General features: G+C 35.5%; 2 protein-coding genes and 1 pseudogene across 3 annotated transcripts; 2 read left to right on the forward strand and 1 right to left on the reverse strand.

Annotated features, from left to right (window-relative positions):
• Nucleotides 1-60: 60 nt before the first annotated feature.
• LOC104742310 (putative protein phosphatase 2C 13) lies at nt 61-2,279 on the reverse strand. The gene is made up of 2 exons (XM_087482981.1): nt 1,845-2,279; nt 61-1,370 (listed from the first exon to the last, which is right to left on the reverse strand). The coding sequence occupies exons 1-2, from the start codon at nt 2,013-2,015 to the stop codon at nt 390-392; spliced, it is 1,152 nt and encodes a 383-aa protein (XP_087339107.1). The 5' UTR covers nt 2,016-2,279; the 3' UTR covers nt 61-389.
• Nucleotides 2,280-4,340: 2,061 nt separating this feature from the next.
• LOC104742311 (ATP-dependent DNA helicase 2 subunit KU80) lies at nt 4,341-8,150 on the forward strand. Of its 2 annotated transcripts, XM_010463304.3 has the most exons (12): nt 4,341-4,478; nt 4,863-4,955; nt 5,034-5,085; nt 5,295-5,426; nt 5,514-5,917; nt 6,072-6,358; nt 6,459-6,654; nt 6,738-6,944; nt 7,031-7,198; nt 7,283-7,576; nt 7,673-7,803; nt 7,902-8,150. In XM_010463304.3, exons 1-12 carry the CDS (start codon nt 4,464-4,466, stop codon nt 7,966-7,968), a joined length of 2,046 nt encoding a protein of 681 aa, XP_010461606.1. In that variant the 5' UTR covers nt 4,341-4,463; the 3' UTR covers nt 7,969-8,150. The 2 variants fall into 2 exon arrangements, with proteins under 2 accessions (XP_010461606.1, XP_087339108.1); XM_087482982.1 differs by lacking the exon at nt 5,034-5,085 and having other exon boundaries at nt 4,352-4,478.
• Nucleotides 8,151-8,412: 262 nt separating this feature from the next.
• Nucleotides 8,413-9,665, forward strand: LOC109128859 (F-box protein At1g48060 pseudogene; annotated as a pseudogene).
• Nucleotides 9,666-13,011: the final 3,346 nt, after the last annotated feature.

Here is a 13,011-nt window from a genome sequence, read left to right on the forward strand (position 1 = left end):
AGAGATAGAGAGAGTCTTAAACCAACATCATGCTCTCTCAGACAAAAATCTAGATTCAGATACTTCAATTAAAAATCCTTAAAACAATCAATAATGGGTACAAATCACTAATCCTCAAAAAAAAACAAAAATCAAATCCTCATAATCAGTTTTCAATAATCCTACCAAAACTTCAGGCTGCTTTTTCTCTCTATCTCCCTCTCTCTCTCTGAAACAACCAAAAAACACAGATCAATCAAAAATGAGTAACCACATTACAGACATGTCCTTAACTCTCTATCACTCTCTAAGTCTCTTATTTTATCTTTATCCAATTGAATCTCAAATTAGAGAAATAATCATTAGATCAGTAACACCGCTCCCTGTATATACTGCCATAAACACTGCTTTCACTCTCCTCCAAGCATTGCTTGTAACCGAGACCGGGCTTCATCAGAAACACAGAATCTCAATCTTCTCCTCTGCGGTTGTTTAGGTGAAGATGGGATCGAGGATAAGCAGATGACTACCACCGTCATATTATCTGACGAGTTGAGCCTCGCTGCTTCTTTTCCAAGTTCCATAGCACATTGTCTCGGGTCACCATGCCTCCTCAATCCTTGCCTTACATTACTCACTGCATTCTGGCTTGACAACACATCCCATATACCATCACATGCCAAAATCAAGAACTCGTCGTCCTCTGTTAGAATGATCTGTTGAATCTCTGGGTCTGAAATCAGTGGTGAAGAGGACTTAGTGAAAGGATTCTTCAGCTCCCAATCCCCAATGGCACGGGTGACAGCAAGGACCCCGTTGAGGTATCCGTCCTCAAAGTATCCTCCTAAATCCTCAATCCGCTTTCGTTCTGGCTCATATGTTGATCTGTGATCGAAAGACATATCAACAGCAACTCCTCTTCTACATAACACTGCGCGGCAATCTCCAGCATTAGCAACCAAAAGATGTCGTCCAATTATGAGAGCGGTCAAAGCAGTTGTCCCACAAGAACCACTGACAATGCTTTCATCAGCCATGGCAAGATCAGCCAAAGCAAAAGCCTTTCGGTGAGAATTCTCCAGCTCTTCTAAGAAAAAAGCGTCCACAATGGAGGGCATCTCCGGAAACGCAGCATCTTGAAAAAACAATCTTGTCAAGTTCTCCTTCATGTAAACTGCTGCCTCAGGCCCACCATGGCCATCAAACACACCATAAAAAGCACTTGGTAACGAGAAGTTGAAGGATCCAAGATGAGCTGACAAGTCGTCAATGCAAACGTGTTCATCCTCCATGGTTTCTCGGCTTCGAATGTCAGCAAAGCTCCCAGATCGTATAGCTGGGATAAACTCACTAGTTGAATCTTCAATAGTAGTAGTCACACAACTCATGCCCTGTTACAACAAAAGTACATTAGTTTAACATAACCGTTCATAGATCAGATAAAACAGTAAACTTTGCAAAAAAAAAAAGATAAACAGAACAACCAGAACAGAGCAAGATCAACATTTTAAAAGCGCATTAAAGTCGTTCCTTCATCAATATTAAAACTAATCTATGAACACCTATACCTAACAGTCTTCGCAATATAACAAAAGGCATAACTTTTTCCCTTAAAAAACACCAAACTAACTTGCATTGTCTACATGATTCTTCGTGAACAGAGCAAGCCAGATTCAACATCGATATGCTTACAGAGGAAACAAACAAAAAACCTAAATCTAACCCACCAAAAAAGACTCAATTTTGAGGATGAAGAATCAACAATAATCTGATCCCACTTGCAATTTAATGGATAATTTCCAAAAAAATTGGAAACCCAATTAAGAGATTCAGATGAAGAACCCTAAAAAAAAAAAAAGACATACCGATCCAAATCGAGGCGTTTCAGCAGAACCGGAAATCTCAGCACGAACAGAGTCAGAAACTCGAACTTCGTCGATCTGATAATTATTCTGATCTTTGGGAGCGGAGATATGGCACTTAACGTCAAGAACCCTGATCTCAGCTTCAGCAACCATCGTTTGACTCAGAATCATGATGACTTATATAAATCAAATGTCGAGCAGATCCGATTGAGAATTCTACACACCGAAAGGTACAAGAAAGAGAAGAATCGAAGAAGAATAAATATAAAATCCACGAAATTTGGGAGGTAAGAAGAAGAGGTGCTTTGCTTGAACGCAATTGAGAAATTCGCCTAAAAGAATAAAGAAGAAGAAGACAGGGGAAAAATAACAAATACAAAAAGAGAAATTAGGGTTTGGTTTCTGTGTTGGGTGTTTATTTGCATTTGACCCCCCATGCCTTCCTATATTAAATGTATTAGTAAAATAATAGTATATTATAAAATAAATAAATAAAAAACAAAAAAAAAAACTCTTTTAAATATTTATTTTAGAAAAGTAAAAAGAATTCTTTAACTTTTTTATTTATTTTAAATCCCAACTTCCATATGGGACAAACAAAATAAAATAGTATTAATGATAATAATAGAGGTCCAAAATGCAATAAATTCTTATATATTCTTTGTGATCTTTATTCTTATCTTCTTCTTCTTCTTTTTTTCTAAATTATATAAAAATTCGTAGGTTTGGAAATTCCTAAAAATCTAAACGGGACATATAAGTATAAGATTATCATGTTTTAAAGCTTAATTTTTTAAAAAAAAATCATTGTTATACTTATTATTTTCTCTATATAATGGTTTTTTTGTTTCATGTTTCTTATCTTTAAATTTTAGAAATTGTAAGAAAAATAAATAAATTGTAATATAATCTACATGTTTGTCTTTTTATAATTTGAAAGTTGACAAACAAAACAATCCAACTGTTTATGTATGTTTTGCATATTTGAAGAAAAGTCTGAATTTGACAGCTATATACAAATATTTACAATTATTATTGGTGTAAGAAGCAACAACCATGCGTGTGTGGTGGCGCGAGGTTGAATCTTTTAATCTTGGGCGTAACTTTGCTCATTTAATCTGAACAGTGTGGTACATACTAATATTAAAGAAGACAAACTTAATTGAATGACATGGTGTTTGTGGAATAATTTTCTGATAATTTCTTGATATATTCTTCTTTCCTTTTTGTTTCCATCTTTCCTTTTCTTTTTTAACCTTCAAATCAATTTTTAATAATGAACAGAAAAATTCAAAATGCACATAAGGTGACTTAGATGAAAGCTAGATATGTCCAACATTAAGATAGTTATTTAAGGTAAACTCGAATAAAAAAGCATTCTCACTTGAGATGAAAACATTCTTTTGCAACTGCATCCGCTATTATTATGTAACCAAGCCACTTAATTACGACCATTATGGCATAATGATTATGCACGATGTACGATACGATCGAGATCTTGAAATTAAAACTTTTTTCTTTGCGTTATAAAGTTTAATTTCCACTGACCATTATTCAAACGGAATGGTAACTTTTGTAAGCCCTTTTGCTGAACGCCTGAACCTGAACCTACGTCGAAGCAAGTCTACATATCGGAGCTGATGGTGAAGGGATCCTCATGGTTTTCTTTTCTTGATGATGTGGGGACAAGGTGGGATGGTAAGATGATGACTTTGGGTTTGGTGATATCGTCTCCCATAGCACACACGTGATAGGAAGTTATTTCGACTATACATCTTCAGCTATACCTTTTTCCTCAAGATAACTATACTTCAAAGGACTGCATTATTTGACTATAAGAAAATGGTGAAATATATATCTCCTACCAAACAATATAAAAGATTCTATCAAACGATTCAAGAAAGAAAGTTCCTACGATCTACACATATAGTTTAAGGGATAATACCTAGGAGTTTTCTTTTAATACAGCGGAAATATCCATAGTAACTGTGAATGGTAGCCACTTTTGGAGAAAAAGACTGATTAAAAAATGAAAATTTGATTATTCATCTCTTTCCTTTGCTTTCATCTCATATGAGATGAATAATGAGGAGAAAAAGAAAAAAAAAGTTTTCTTCCACTTTACATGAGAAGAACAAGATAAAAACTGTTCATCTCTATTTTTTTTCATCTCATTTATTTCATGGGTAAACTATTCACATGTAAATATCATTTACATGAGTATCTCTTTTTTTTTTTAATTATTCATACTTTAGTTATTTATCGGTCAGCCGTAAATTTTCCTAAAATGACACAACAAATGAACAAAATATATCTTTAATTTTATTGTGGTATATACAAATAAATTAACTATATAATACATTATTCTTCTATTTCTCATAAATCATTTGTCATCAAGTTTTTCTAAAAAAAACCAAAAACAAAAATTAAATGTAAAATAAAATTAGGTTTTATGGACGTCTTGTATATTTAAGCCCAATGGGCCTATATCATTTTAAGAATCAGTCAGTGAAAAAGAACGAGAGAGATCCTTCGTCTTCTCCAAATCATCTTTCTTTCGTCTCCTTCTTCTTCGACCTTCGTCTTCACTTTCGTCTTCCAGTACAAGTTGTGTAGTCAATGGCTCGAAATCGGGTAAAATTTGCTCGTTTTTTTTTACTTCCTTACATTTCAAACTTCGTGATTTTGACTAAGGTGTCTTCAGAAATCAATTCATGAATAATTTCATGTTATCTGTTTGTTTCCATTGATGTTTCTTTTTTTCCCGCTTAGTTCCATGCATGTTTTTTTCTCCATTCCTGCATACTTTTTCTGGTATTGCTAGTTTACTTGAGTTTGATTTCGTTTTATGCATCTTGTAGTGATAATTACCATTTAAACATTAGCCTAGTGTTCTTCTTGTTTACTGTTGATATCTCGTTTATTCATTCTATGAACTGCTCTTGAAGTGATCTCTTGGGTTTGATTTGAATATTCTTATTCGGGAATTATACTGATTCCATGTGTTCTTCGAAGCAGGAAGGGTTAGTTTTGTTGATCGATGTTGGTCCAGCGATGCATAGTGTTCTCCCTGATGTTGAAAAGGCATGTTCTTTGCTACTACAGAAGAAGGTATTGGATATCTTTCTTCTTCTCTTCTCAGTTTCAGCCTTCTTCTTTTGGATTTTTCATATTTGGTTTTGGTTGCAGTTGATTTACAACAAGTATGATGAAGTTGGAATTGTTGTATTTGGAACTGAAGGTCTTTCTCTGTTTCTTCTTCTTCTTACTGGTTCAATCTTTTTATCCACAAGTTGTATTATCGATACTCTTTTCTTTCCTGAGGCATGCAGTTTGATTTTGAGTAGTGGATTAGTTATCTATCCTCTTTAGTAGCAGAATGGTTGATGTGGCTCTTTATCGCCTATTCGTTGTACTTCGAAAATAATGTGTTTCATGTGACCTCTGCAGAAACTGGAAACGAGCTTGCTAGGGAAATAGGTGGATATGAGCATGTTACGGTTTTAAGGAATATAAGAGTTGTTGATGAAGTCGTGGCTGAGCATGTAAAGCAGCTACCTCGAGGAACCGTAGCTGGCGACTGTATCCTGCTTGCTAGTTTACTGCTAAATTTGCTGTTTTTGCCATTTTTGTTTTGTTTAGTTTCATTGGTTCTTTGACTGGCTTCAGTTCTTGATGCTGTGATTGTTGGGATGGATATGCTTATAAAGATGTATAGTGGTGGGCAAAAGGGGAAAAAACGGATGTGTCTCATCACGAATGCTGCTTGTCCTACCAAAGATCCATTTGAAGGGACGAAAGATGATCAAGTCAGCACTATCGCTACGAAAATGGCTGCAGAGGGTATAAAGATGGAAAGCATTGTCATGAGGTCCAATTTAATTGGTGATGCTCATGAGAAAGTGATTGAGGAGAATGATCATTTGTTGAATTTGTTCTCCAGCAACGCCATTGCAAAAACAGTGAATGTTGAGAGTCCACTCTCACTGCTAGGTTCCTTAAAAACCCGAAGGGTTGCTCCAGTTACTTTGTTCAGGGGCGACCTTGAAATTAACCCAACAATGAAGATTAAGGTAAGTTTTTTTGTTGTTGTTTCTTTTGCTTGTTGTGTAGTGTTTATAGATATCATCCAACTTGCTGTTCTTTGGTGTTATTCAATACTTAAGTTCATTCAAGTTTATATAACTGTTCATAAATATCTCTGAGAATAAAAATCTGAATTTTTAGGTGTGGGTTTATAAGAAAGTGGCTGAAGAGAGACTTCCCACTCTACAATTGTATTCTGACAAAGCGCCTCCAACTGACAAGTTTGCCAAACATGAAGTAAAAATTGATTATGATTACAAAGTTACTGCAGAATCTACTCAGGTTATTGCTCCAGAAGAAAGGGTCAAGGGCTTTCGCTATGGACCTCAAGTTATTCCTATATCACCAGATGAGATAGAAACACTCAAGTTCAAAACTGACAAAGGCATGAAGCTTTTGGGATTTACTGAGGCATCAAACATACTGCGGTAAGCATAAACACATATATCTATGTTTACTTGTAAACTCTTAATTGTTCAAAGTTTAAGAGAAAGTTGTTTTAATGTTTTGATCTGCATGTCAATGAAGACATTATTATATGAAAGACGTGAATATAGTTGTTCCTGACCCGAACAAAGAAAAATCTGTTCTTGCGGTCTCAGCCATTGCAAGAGAAATGAAGGAAACAAACAAGGTAGCAATTGTACGTTGTGTCTGGAGAAATGGACAAGGCAATGTGGTTGTTGGCGTCCTGACTCCAAATGTTTCTGAAAGAGAAGACACCGTAAGTTTGATAGTTTTCACTGCTCAGAGGAATACTTCTATTTGAAGCTGATTATTTTAATGATCATTTTACCTTTTTTGCAGCCTGATTCATTTTACTTCAATGTGCTACCTTTCGCCGAAGATGTCCGCGAGTTTCCATTTCCTTCTTTCAACAAACTTCCGGCATCATGGAAGCCAGATGAACAACAGCAAGCAGTAGCAGATAATTTGGTTAAGATGCTTGACCTTGCACCTTCTGCTAAAGAGGAAGTACTACTGCCTGATCTTACTCCTAACCCGGTTTTGCAGGTAATTCCAGTTTTGTTATGCTTTTGACTATGCATAATTGTTGCAGGTTAATCTTTTCAACTCATATCGATGAAATATTTTATCAGCGGTTTTATGAATACCTTGAGCTGAAATCAAAATTCACGGATGCTGCTTTACCTCCAATGGATGAAACATTCAAGAGAATTATGGAGCAGGATCCTGAACTCTCTTCCAACAATAAATCCATAATGGATGCCTTTCGTGGAAGTTTTGAAGTCAAGGAGAATCCGAAGGTATGTTTTTTCCTGAATCATCAGCTTTCAGAAGGGAGCCTGAATTATCTCATTCTTAATTCTTTGACATGACTTTCAATGCAGTTGAAGAAGGCTTCTAAGAGATTGTTACGGGATAAACCATCGGGTTCAGATGATGAAGACAATCGCATGATTACTTATGATGCCAATGAGAACAAAATTGATATAGTCGGAGATACAAACCCAATTCAAGATTTTGAAGCCATGATATCCCGCAGAGATAACCATGATTGGGCCACTAAAGCAATCACACAAATGAAAAACCGAATAGTGAAGCTCGTCGAAAATTGTACTGATGAGGGTGACAAAGCATTGGAATGTGTGCTCGCTCTTCGTAAAGGCTGCGTCTTGGAGCAGGTCACATCTCTTTTCTCTATCCCAACTTGTTTATTTGCTCTCAAAACCTTTTTCAAGTTCTGTTTTTCATGTAGTCTTCTTTACATATATGAGCAGGAACCAAAGCAATTCAATGAGTTTTTGAACCATCTGTTCGAGTTATGCCAAGAAAGAAAACTACCACATTTTCTCAAACATTTCACGTCAAAGAAGATCACATTGATTCCCAAATCCGAAGCGCCAGACAGGTTTTTTTCATAGACACACAATCTTCAAATTTGGATAAATGTGTTTAATGACTAAACTGGTCTGATGAATGTTTTGTTGGTCATTTGCATTTGAGCAGTGATGTGGTAGACGAGAACGCAGGGGATTATTTCACCGTTAAACAAGAGCCAATGCTGGAGAGCTAACAAAGTCTTCGCTACTACAACTAACACTGATCTGTTTAGTAGATTATCCAAAACGGCGCCGGTTTATCTCTGACCTTTTCCTGTTTAAAGAACTCAGCCAAATCTTTTGATATCAATAACTCAGGCAAATTTGTTTACTATCCATCCATAATTAGTTTCAGGAACGGAATTCTATTGAAAAATAGGAATCTTAAACTTTATTTTCCTTAACTAACTAAAAAAACTAATCTCAAAAACAAAAACAAATTGACAGATACGCATGAGATAGTTTCGTAGTTAAAACCTTTATATAATAAGATTTCCTTAATATATTATTTGAAAAATAGTTATAATAATTTCATTCCTATTACAATACCTATTCTATCCATATTGTAAATCCTACATTAATACATCCCTAACTAAATATATCTGAAGGGAAGCAAAACAAGTCGTGAGAGATCAGATCAGATACTTTATAACAGAGAAGAAAGAAGAAGTAACGAATTAGGGTTTCGATCAAAAAGATGGAGCAAAGAGAAGAAGAGACGAACGAAAATACGCAGAGAAAAAGACGTAAAACTTCATCGCCGTCGTTCACACCTGTCGATGTAACCTCAGAGATATTCTTACGGCTGCCAGCGAAGTCCGTCGTGAGGTTTCGTTCTGTTTCGAAGCTTTGGTCATCAATCACCACCGCTCCGTATTTCAATTTTCACCAACTCGTTCGAGACTCGACCTAATCTTTTGTTCTTCTTCAAAGAAGATAACAGGTTCTTCGTTGTCACGATCCCTCAACAGAATCGGATTCCCAAAGAGTCTTATTCGTATTCCTCTTCTCAGATTCTTGATAGTTACTATACAACCTATCCAAAAAGTGTTTGCTTCACCATCAAAACCGAGTCCGTCCACGGTTTGATCTGCTTTCAGAGAGGGACAAAACCTATACTTTGGAACCCTACTATGAGAAAGTTTTTGCCTTTACCCAAACCGGACACGAGTTGGGAGACTTTGACAACCTTTTTAGGGTACGATCCAGTCGAAGGTAAACTCAAACTTGTGTCCATGCAGTCTGATAAATTATCTGATGAGTGTAGGGTTTAACAGTGGAATCAGTTGAAAAATCATGGAGAACAGTCAAAAACAACTACAAACATCGCCCTTGTCGTGGGAACCGCAAAGACAATTACGGACCATGCAGATGCATCAACGGTGTTTTATACTATCGAGCTGAGATTGGTCCTAATAAGTTTATAATGAGCTTTGATGTAAACTCTGAAAAGTTTCATAAGATAACATTACCATGGGGAGGTGGGGTTGCGCCTACGATGATGGTATCTTATAAAGGGAAGTTAGCTTATCTTGGTTGTTATTCCTATCAGATCAAGAATAGTCTTCTTATGTGGGTTTTAGAGGATGCAGAGAAGAGTGAATGGTCGAGTCATAGCTTTTTACCTATTTCTCACTATGATCGTGGTGCGGAGAACAACTTCAAGCTTATAGGTATCACTAATGATGGTGAACTGATTTACGTACCGAACACGGTGTTTGAGTCTTTTGATGTTGTATATATCGATCCAGTGAGGGTGACGTTTAGAAGAGTCAAATACAAAGGAGTTGCAGATAAAGACTTTAGACGACGCAATGGACTTGGAGATGACAAAGCTTTCCGTGGAGTCCAATATTCACCCAATCACATTGAAACCCTCATGTCTCTGTGATTCTTTGTCTTGGGTTAATTTCTTCTTATTTTTTATATATGCAACTTTTGATTTTATTTGTTTTAAATCTTTTAATTATGTATTTAGTCTTTGCAATCTAGTTGAAGTCTTCGCGATTTTTTAAAATTTTATGATTATATATATATATATATATATATATATAGGAATTTTTATTAATAATGCCATTTTCATTCAAAAATTTCTCCCAAATGCCAGTTTTTTGTTCTCTCATCAAAAATGCCAGTTTTGTGGAGTAAGCAGAGAATGAAAAGACTAATGTACCCTTGAACTAAAGAAAGAGATGATTTAAGGAAAAAAATTGGAGGAGTGGTGAATTTTGCGGCACAAAAAGTCACATATGTTAGAACTTATGGTGGACCAGATCCAATGCTCAATCATGTTTAGTCCATCTCCAATTTGTCCTTCGACCTCTAAAGTGGACCAAATCTGCTTGGTTTGACTCTACTTGTCCATCACCAGGTCTGATTACGCATGTACCGATCTTATTATGCCTCTAGTGGACCAGATTTACTGTCCGAAAAGTTTTGTCCACCACATTTATGTTCTTCGTTTTTTAGTAGACAATATCCGCTTGGTTGACAACATTTGTCTATCCCAATTATGTCATTCGCTGTCATAATGGACCATACCGCTTGGTTGATGATACTTGTCCATCAGTAACATGAAACCATTTTCTCCACCCTGCAGGCTTTCTGCCGCAAACCAATCTTATTGTGCCTCCGGTGGACCAGATTAAACGTCCGAACAGGTTAGTGGACAACATTATGTCCTTCCGTCTCCTTAGTGGACCAGATCTGCTTGGTTGACAATATTTGTCCGTCAATAACTTTAACTTGGTCCACCTCTACAGGTGAGGCACAAAAAGAATCGTACAACCAACCAGCGGATAAACAAGTTATTTACCAATGCAAGCTGTCATCCTCAACCAAGTGAGGTGAATATTATAGAACACTAGGGAGGTTCGCAACACCGCCGTACAGAGCGACTGAGATGGAAGAAGATGAGTATAGAGGTTCATAGCACCACCATAAAGAGCCACTGAGAAGGAAGAAGATGAGTATGGAGGATCGCAACACCGCTGTGTATGGCAACTGAGATGGAAGAAGAGGAGAAGTCTTGAGCTAGAATAAGAGATCTAGGACTTGACAAAAAAAAAGAGATCTGAAAAAAAAAAAGTTTGCGTTTCAACTCTGAGAAAAGAAAGCTAAAATAAATGAATTAGTTTTAGGTTAAAAGAAATAAGGATATAATAGTATTTTAGATGTAGGCTTGTGGAAGACGGGAAAAGGTTTTAGGAGAAATGACATTGGAGAAAATCTTTGGTACTATGTATAGCAGAACTAATAATTTTCTCATATATATATATATATATATATCCTTTTTTTCCCGATTAATAAGGTTATTTAATTTTTTGATCTATATAATTTACAAAACATGAATGCACATAGAAACATTTAGGCGTATTTTATACCTTCTTTATTTTTTAGGAACACAACGTGTTTGACTCTTCTAAAAGTGTCTTTCTCATTGGATCAATATAACATCAAAGATTTTGGTACGTAAAATCAATTCACCATCATTAGTGATACCTACTAGCTTGAAATTGTTCTCTGAGTCTCCATCATAGATGCATCGTCTGCATGGTCTATATGTAAGTGTGCGTTTGCCAGAGAGCAAGGGCTATGCTTGTAGTTGGTTTTGACCGTTCTCCATGATTAATTATATTATTGATCTGATTCGTTCCAATGTTAAAAAAACGACACTCATCCTCCTAAGATTTACCATACGGCATGCACACTACATTGTGTTTACCTTCGAATGGAAAATGCAGATGCATCAATGGTTTTTTATATTATCAAGCTATTATCTTTCTCACTATGATAAGGGTTCGGAAAACCTTTTCAAACTAATAAGTATCGCTAATGATGGTGAACTGATTTATGTACCAAATGGGCGGTGCTAGAATCTTTTCATGTTATAGATATGGATCCAATGAGAAAGATGTTCCGAAAAGTCAAATATAGAGGAATATGAGATAAATATTTTAGAAAAAGCAATGGACTTGGAGACAAACCTCTGCGTAGGCTTCAATTTTACCCCAATCACATTTGAAACTCTCATGTCTTTGTAATTCTTTTTCTTCTCATGTCTTTGTAGTTCTTTTTCTTTGTAATTCATATATATCATGGTAAAAAATCCTAAAAATCATACATATGACTTGCCATTTCGGTTTTAGTTAAGCACAATTATGGGTTGTACACTTGTACTATTCAAAGTATCTTATCTTTCTACTCTCTGTCCATATCATCAGCGGATCCTGTTGGTGCGGGATTTAGCACCCACGACATACTAACCTAAACCGAAGGTAAACCGAGTAATTTTGTACATCAACTAAACCGGGGACCCCCTCCCCCCCCTTTTGGGCTAGCTAAACGGACCTATAAGCAGAAGCCCGGCGAAGTCACTTGAACGACCTCCGAGACCGCCCCCTAAGCCCGACCTGATCATCAGAATAGGAAATTTACCATATTTGAAGATCAGAGATTTAAGGAAAATAGACTTATCTTGTAATCAATGCATTCATATAAATAGAGAGATATCCTCTCCTTGTAAAGGATCCAGCAATTAATACAAAAACCCTAATTCTTCATTGTTCTTGAGAAAAACCCTAACTTCTTCCTCAAGAGATCATAACCCCTCTTTATTTTCTAGCTTTAATCCAGTTTTTAGAGAGAGATCTTAAATGAATTTCTTCCCCACTCAAACAAATTCATTGTGTGAATTCTAGATTCAACATATCCCGTAGCCTCTTAGTCTCTGGATGAGGATTATCCGTCTTCAGTATATATATATATATCTATAGTTGTGATAACAAAGTCCAATCATATAAGCCTATGACGGAGAACATAATTTAGATGAATTTTTATACCCTTAATTCTCTGGTCATAAATCCCTTATATATTAATAGAGAAACAGTCTTTTGAAAAAGCTGATATGTTGCCGCCAGAGAGCTCGAGACATATTCAGCAAAAAAACCCTTAAATAACGGAATAATTATTATTAATTATATATGTCATCAATTCTCACACAAATTTATATATCACATATTAAAACTAATTAAATAATTATATACTATTTTAAGTCAAAATTTCACTAAAATTTACTTACAAATATACAAGTCAAAGTTATATTATTTTTAAGAAATCAATATAAAATATATATATATATATATAGATATATATATATATATATATATATATATTACCCCTGAATTATCTCCAACTCATTAAAGGAAACATAATTTACTTACAATAACCCTAAAAAA

Source organism: Camelina sativa, chromosome 14 (genome assembly GCF_030686135.1).
Source record: "Camelina sativa cultivar CO46 ecotype springtype chromosome 14, ASM3068613v1".
Taxonomy (NCBI): domain Eukaryota; kingdom Viridiplantae; phylum Streptophyta; class Magnoliopsida; order Brassicales; family Brassicaceae; genus Camelina; species Camelina sativa.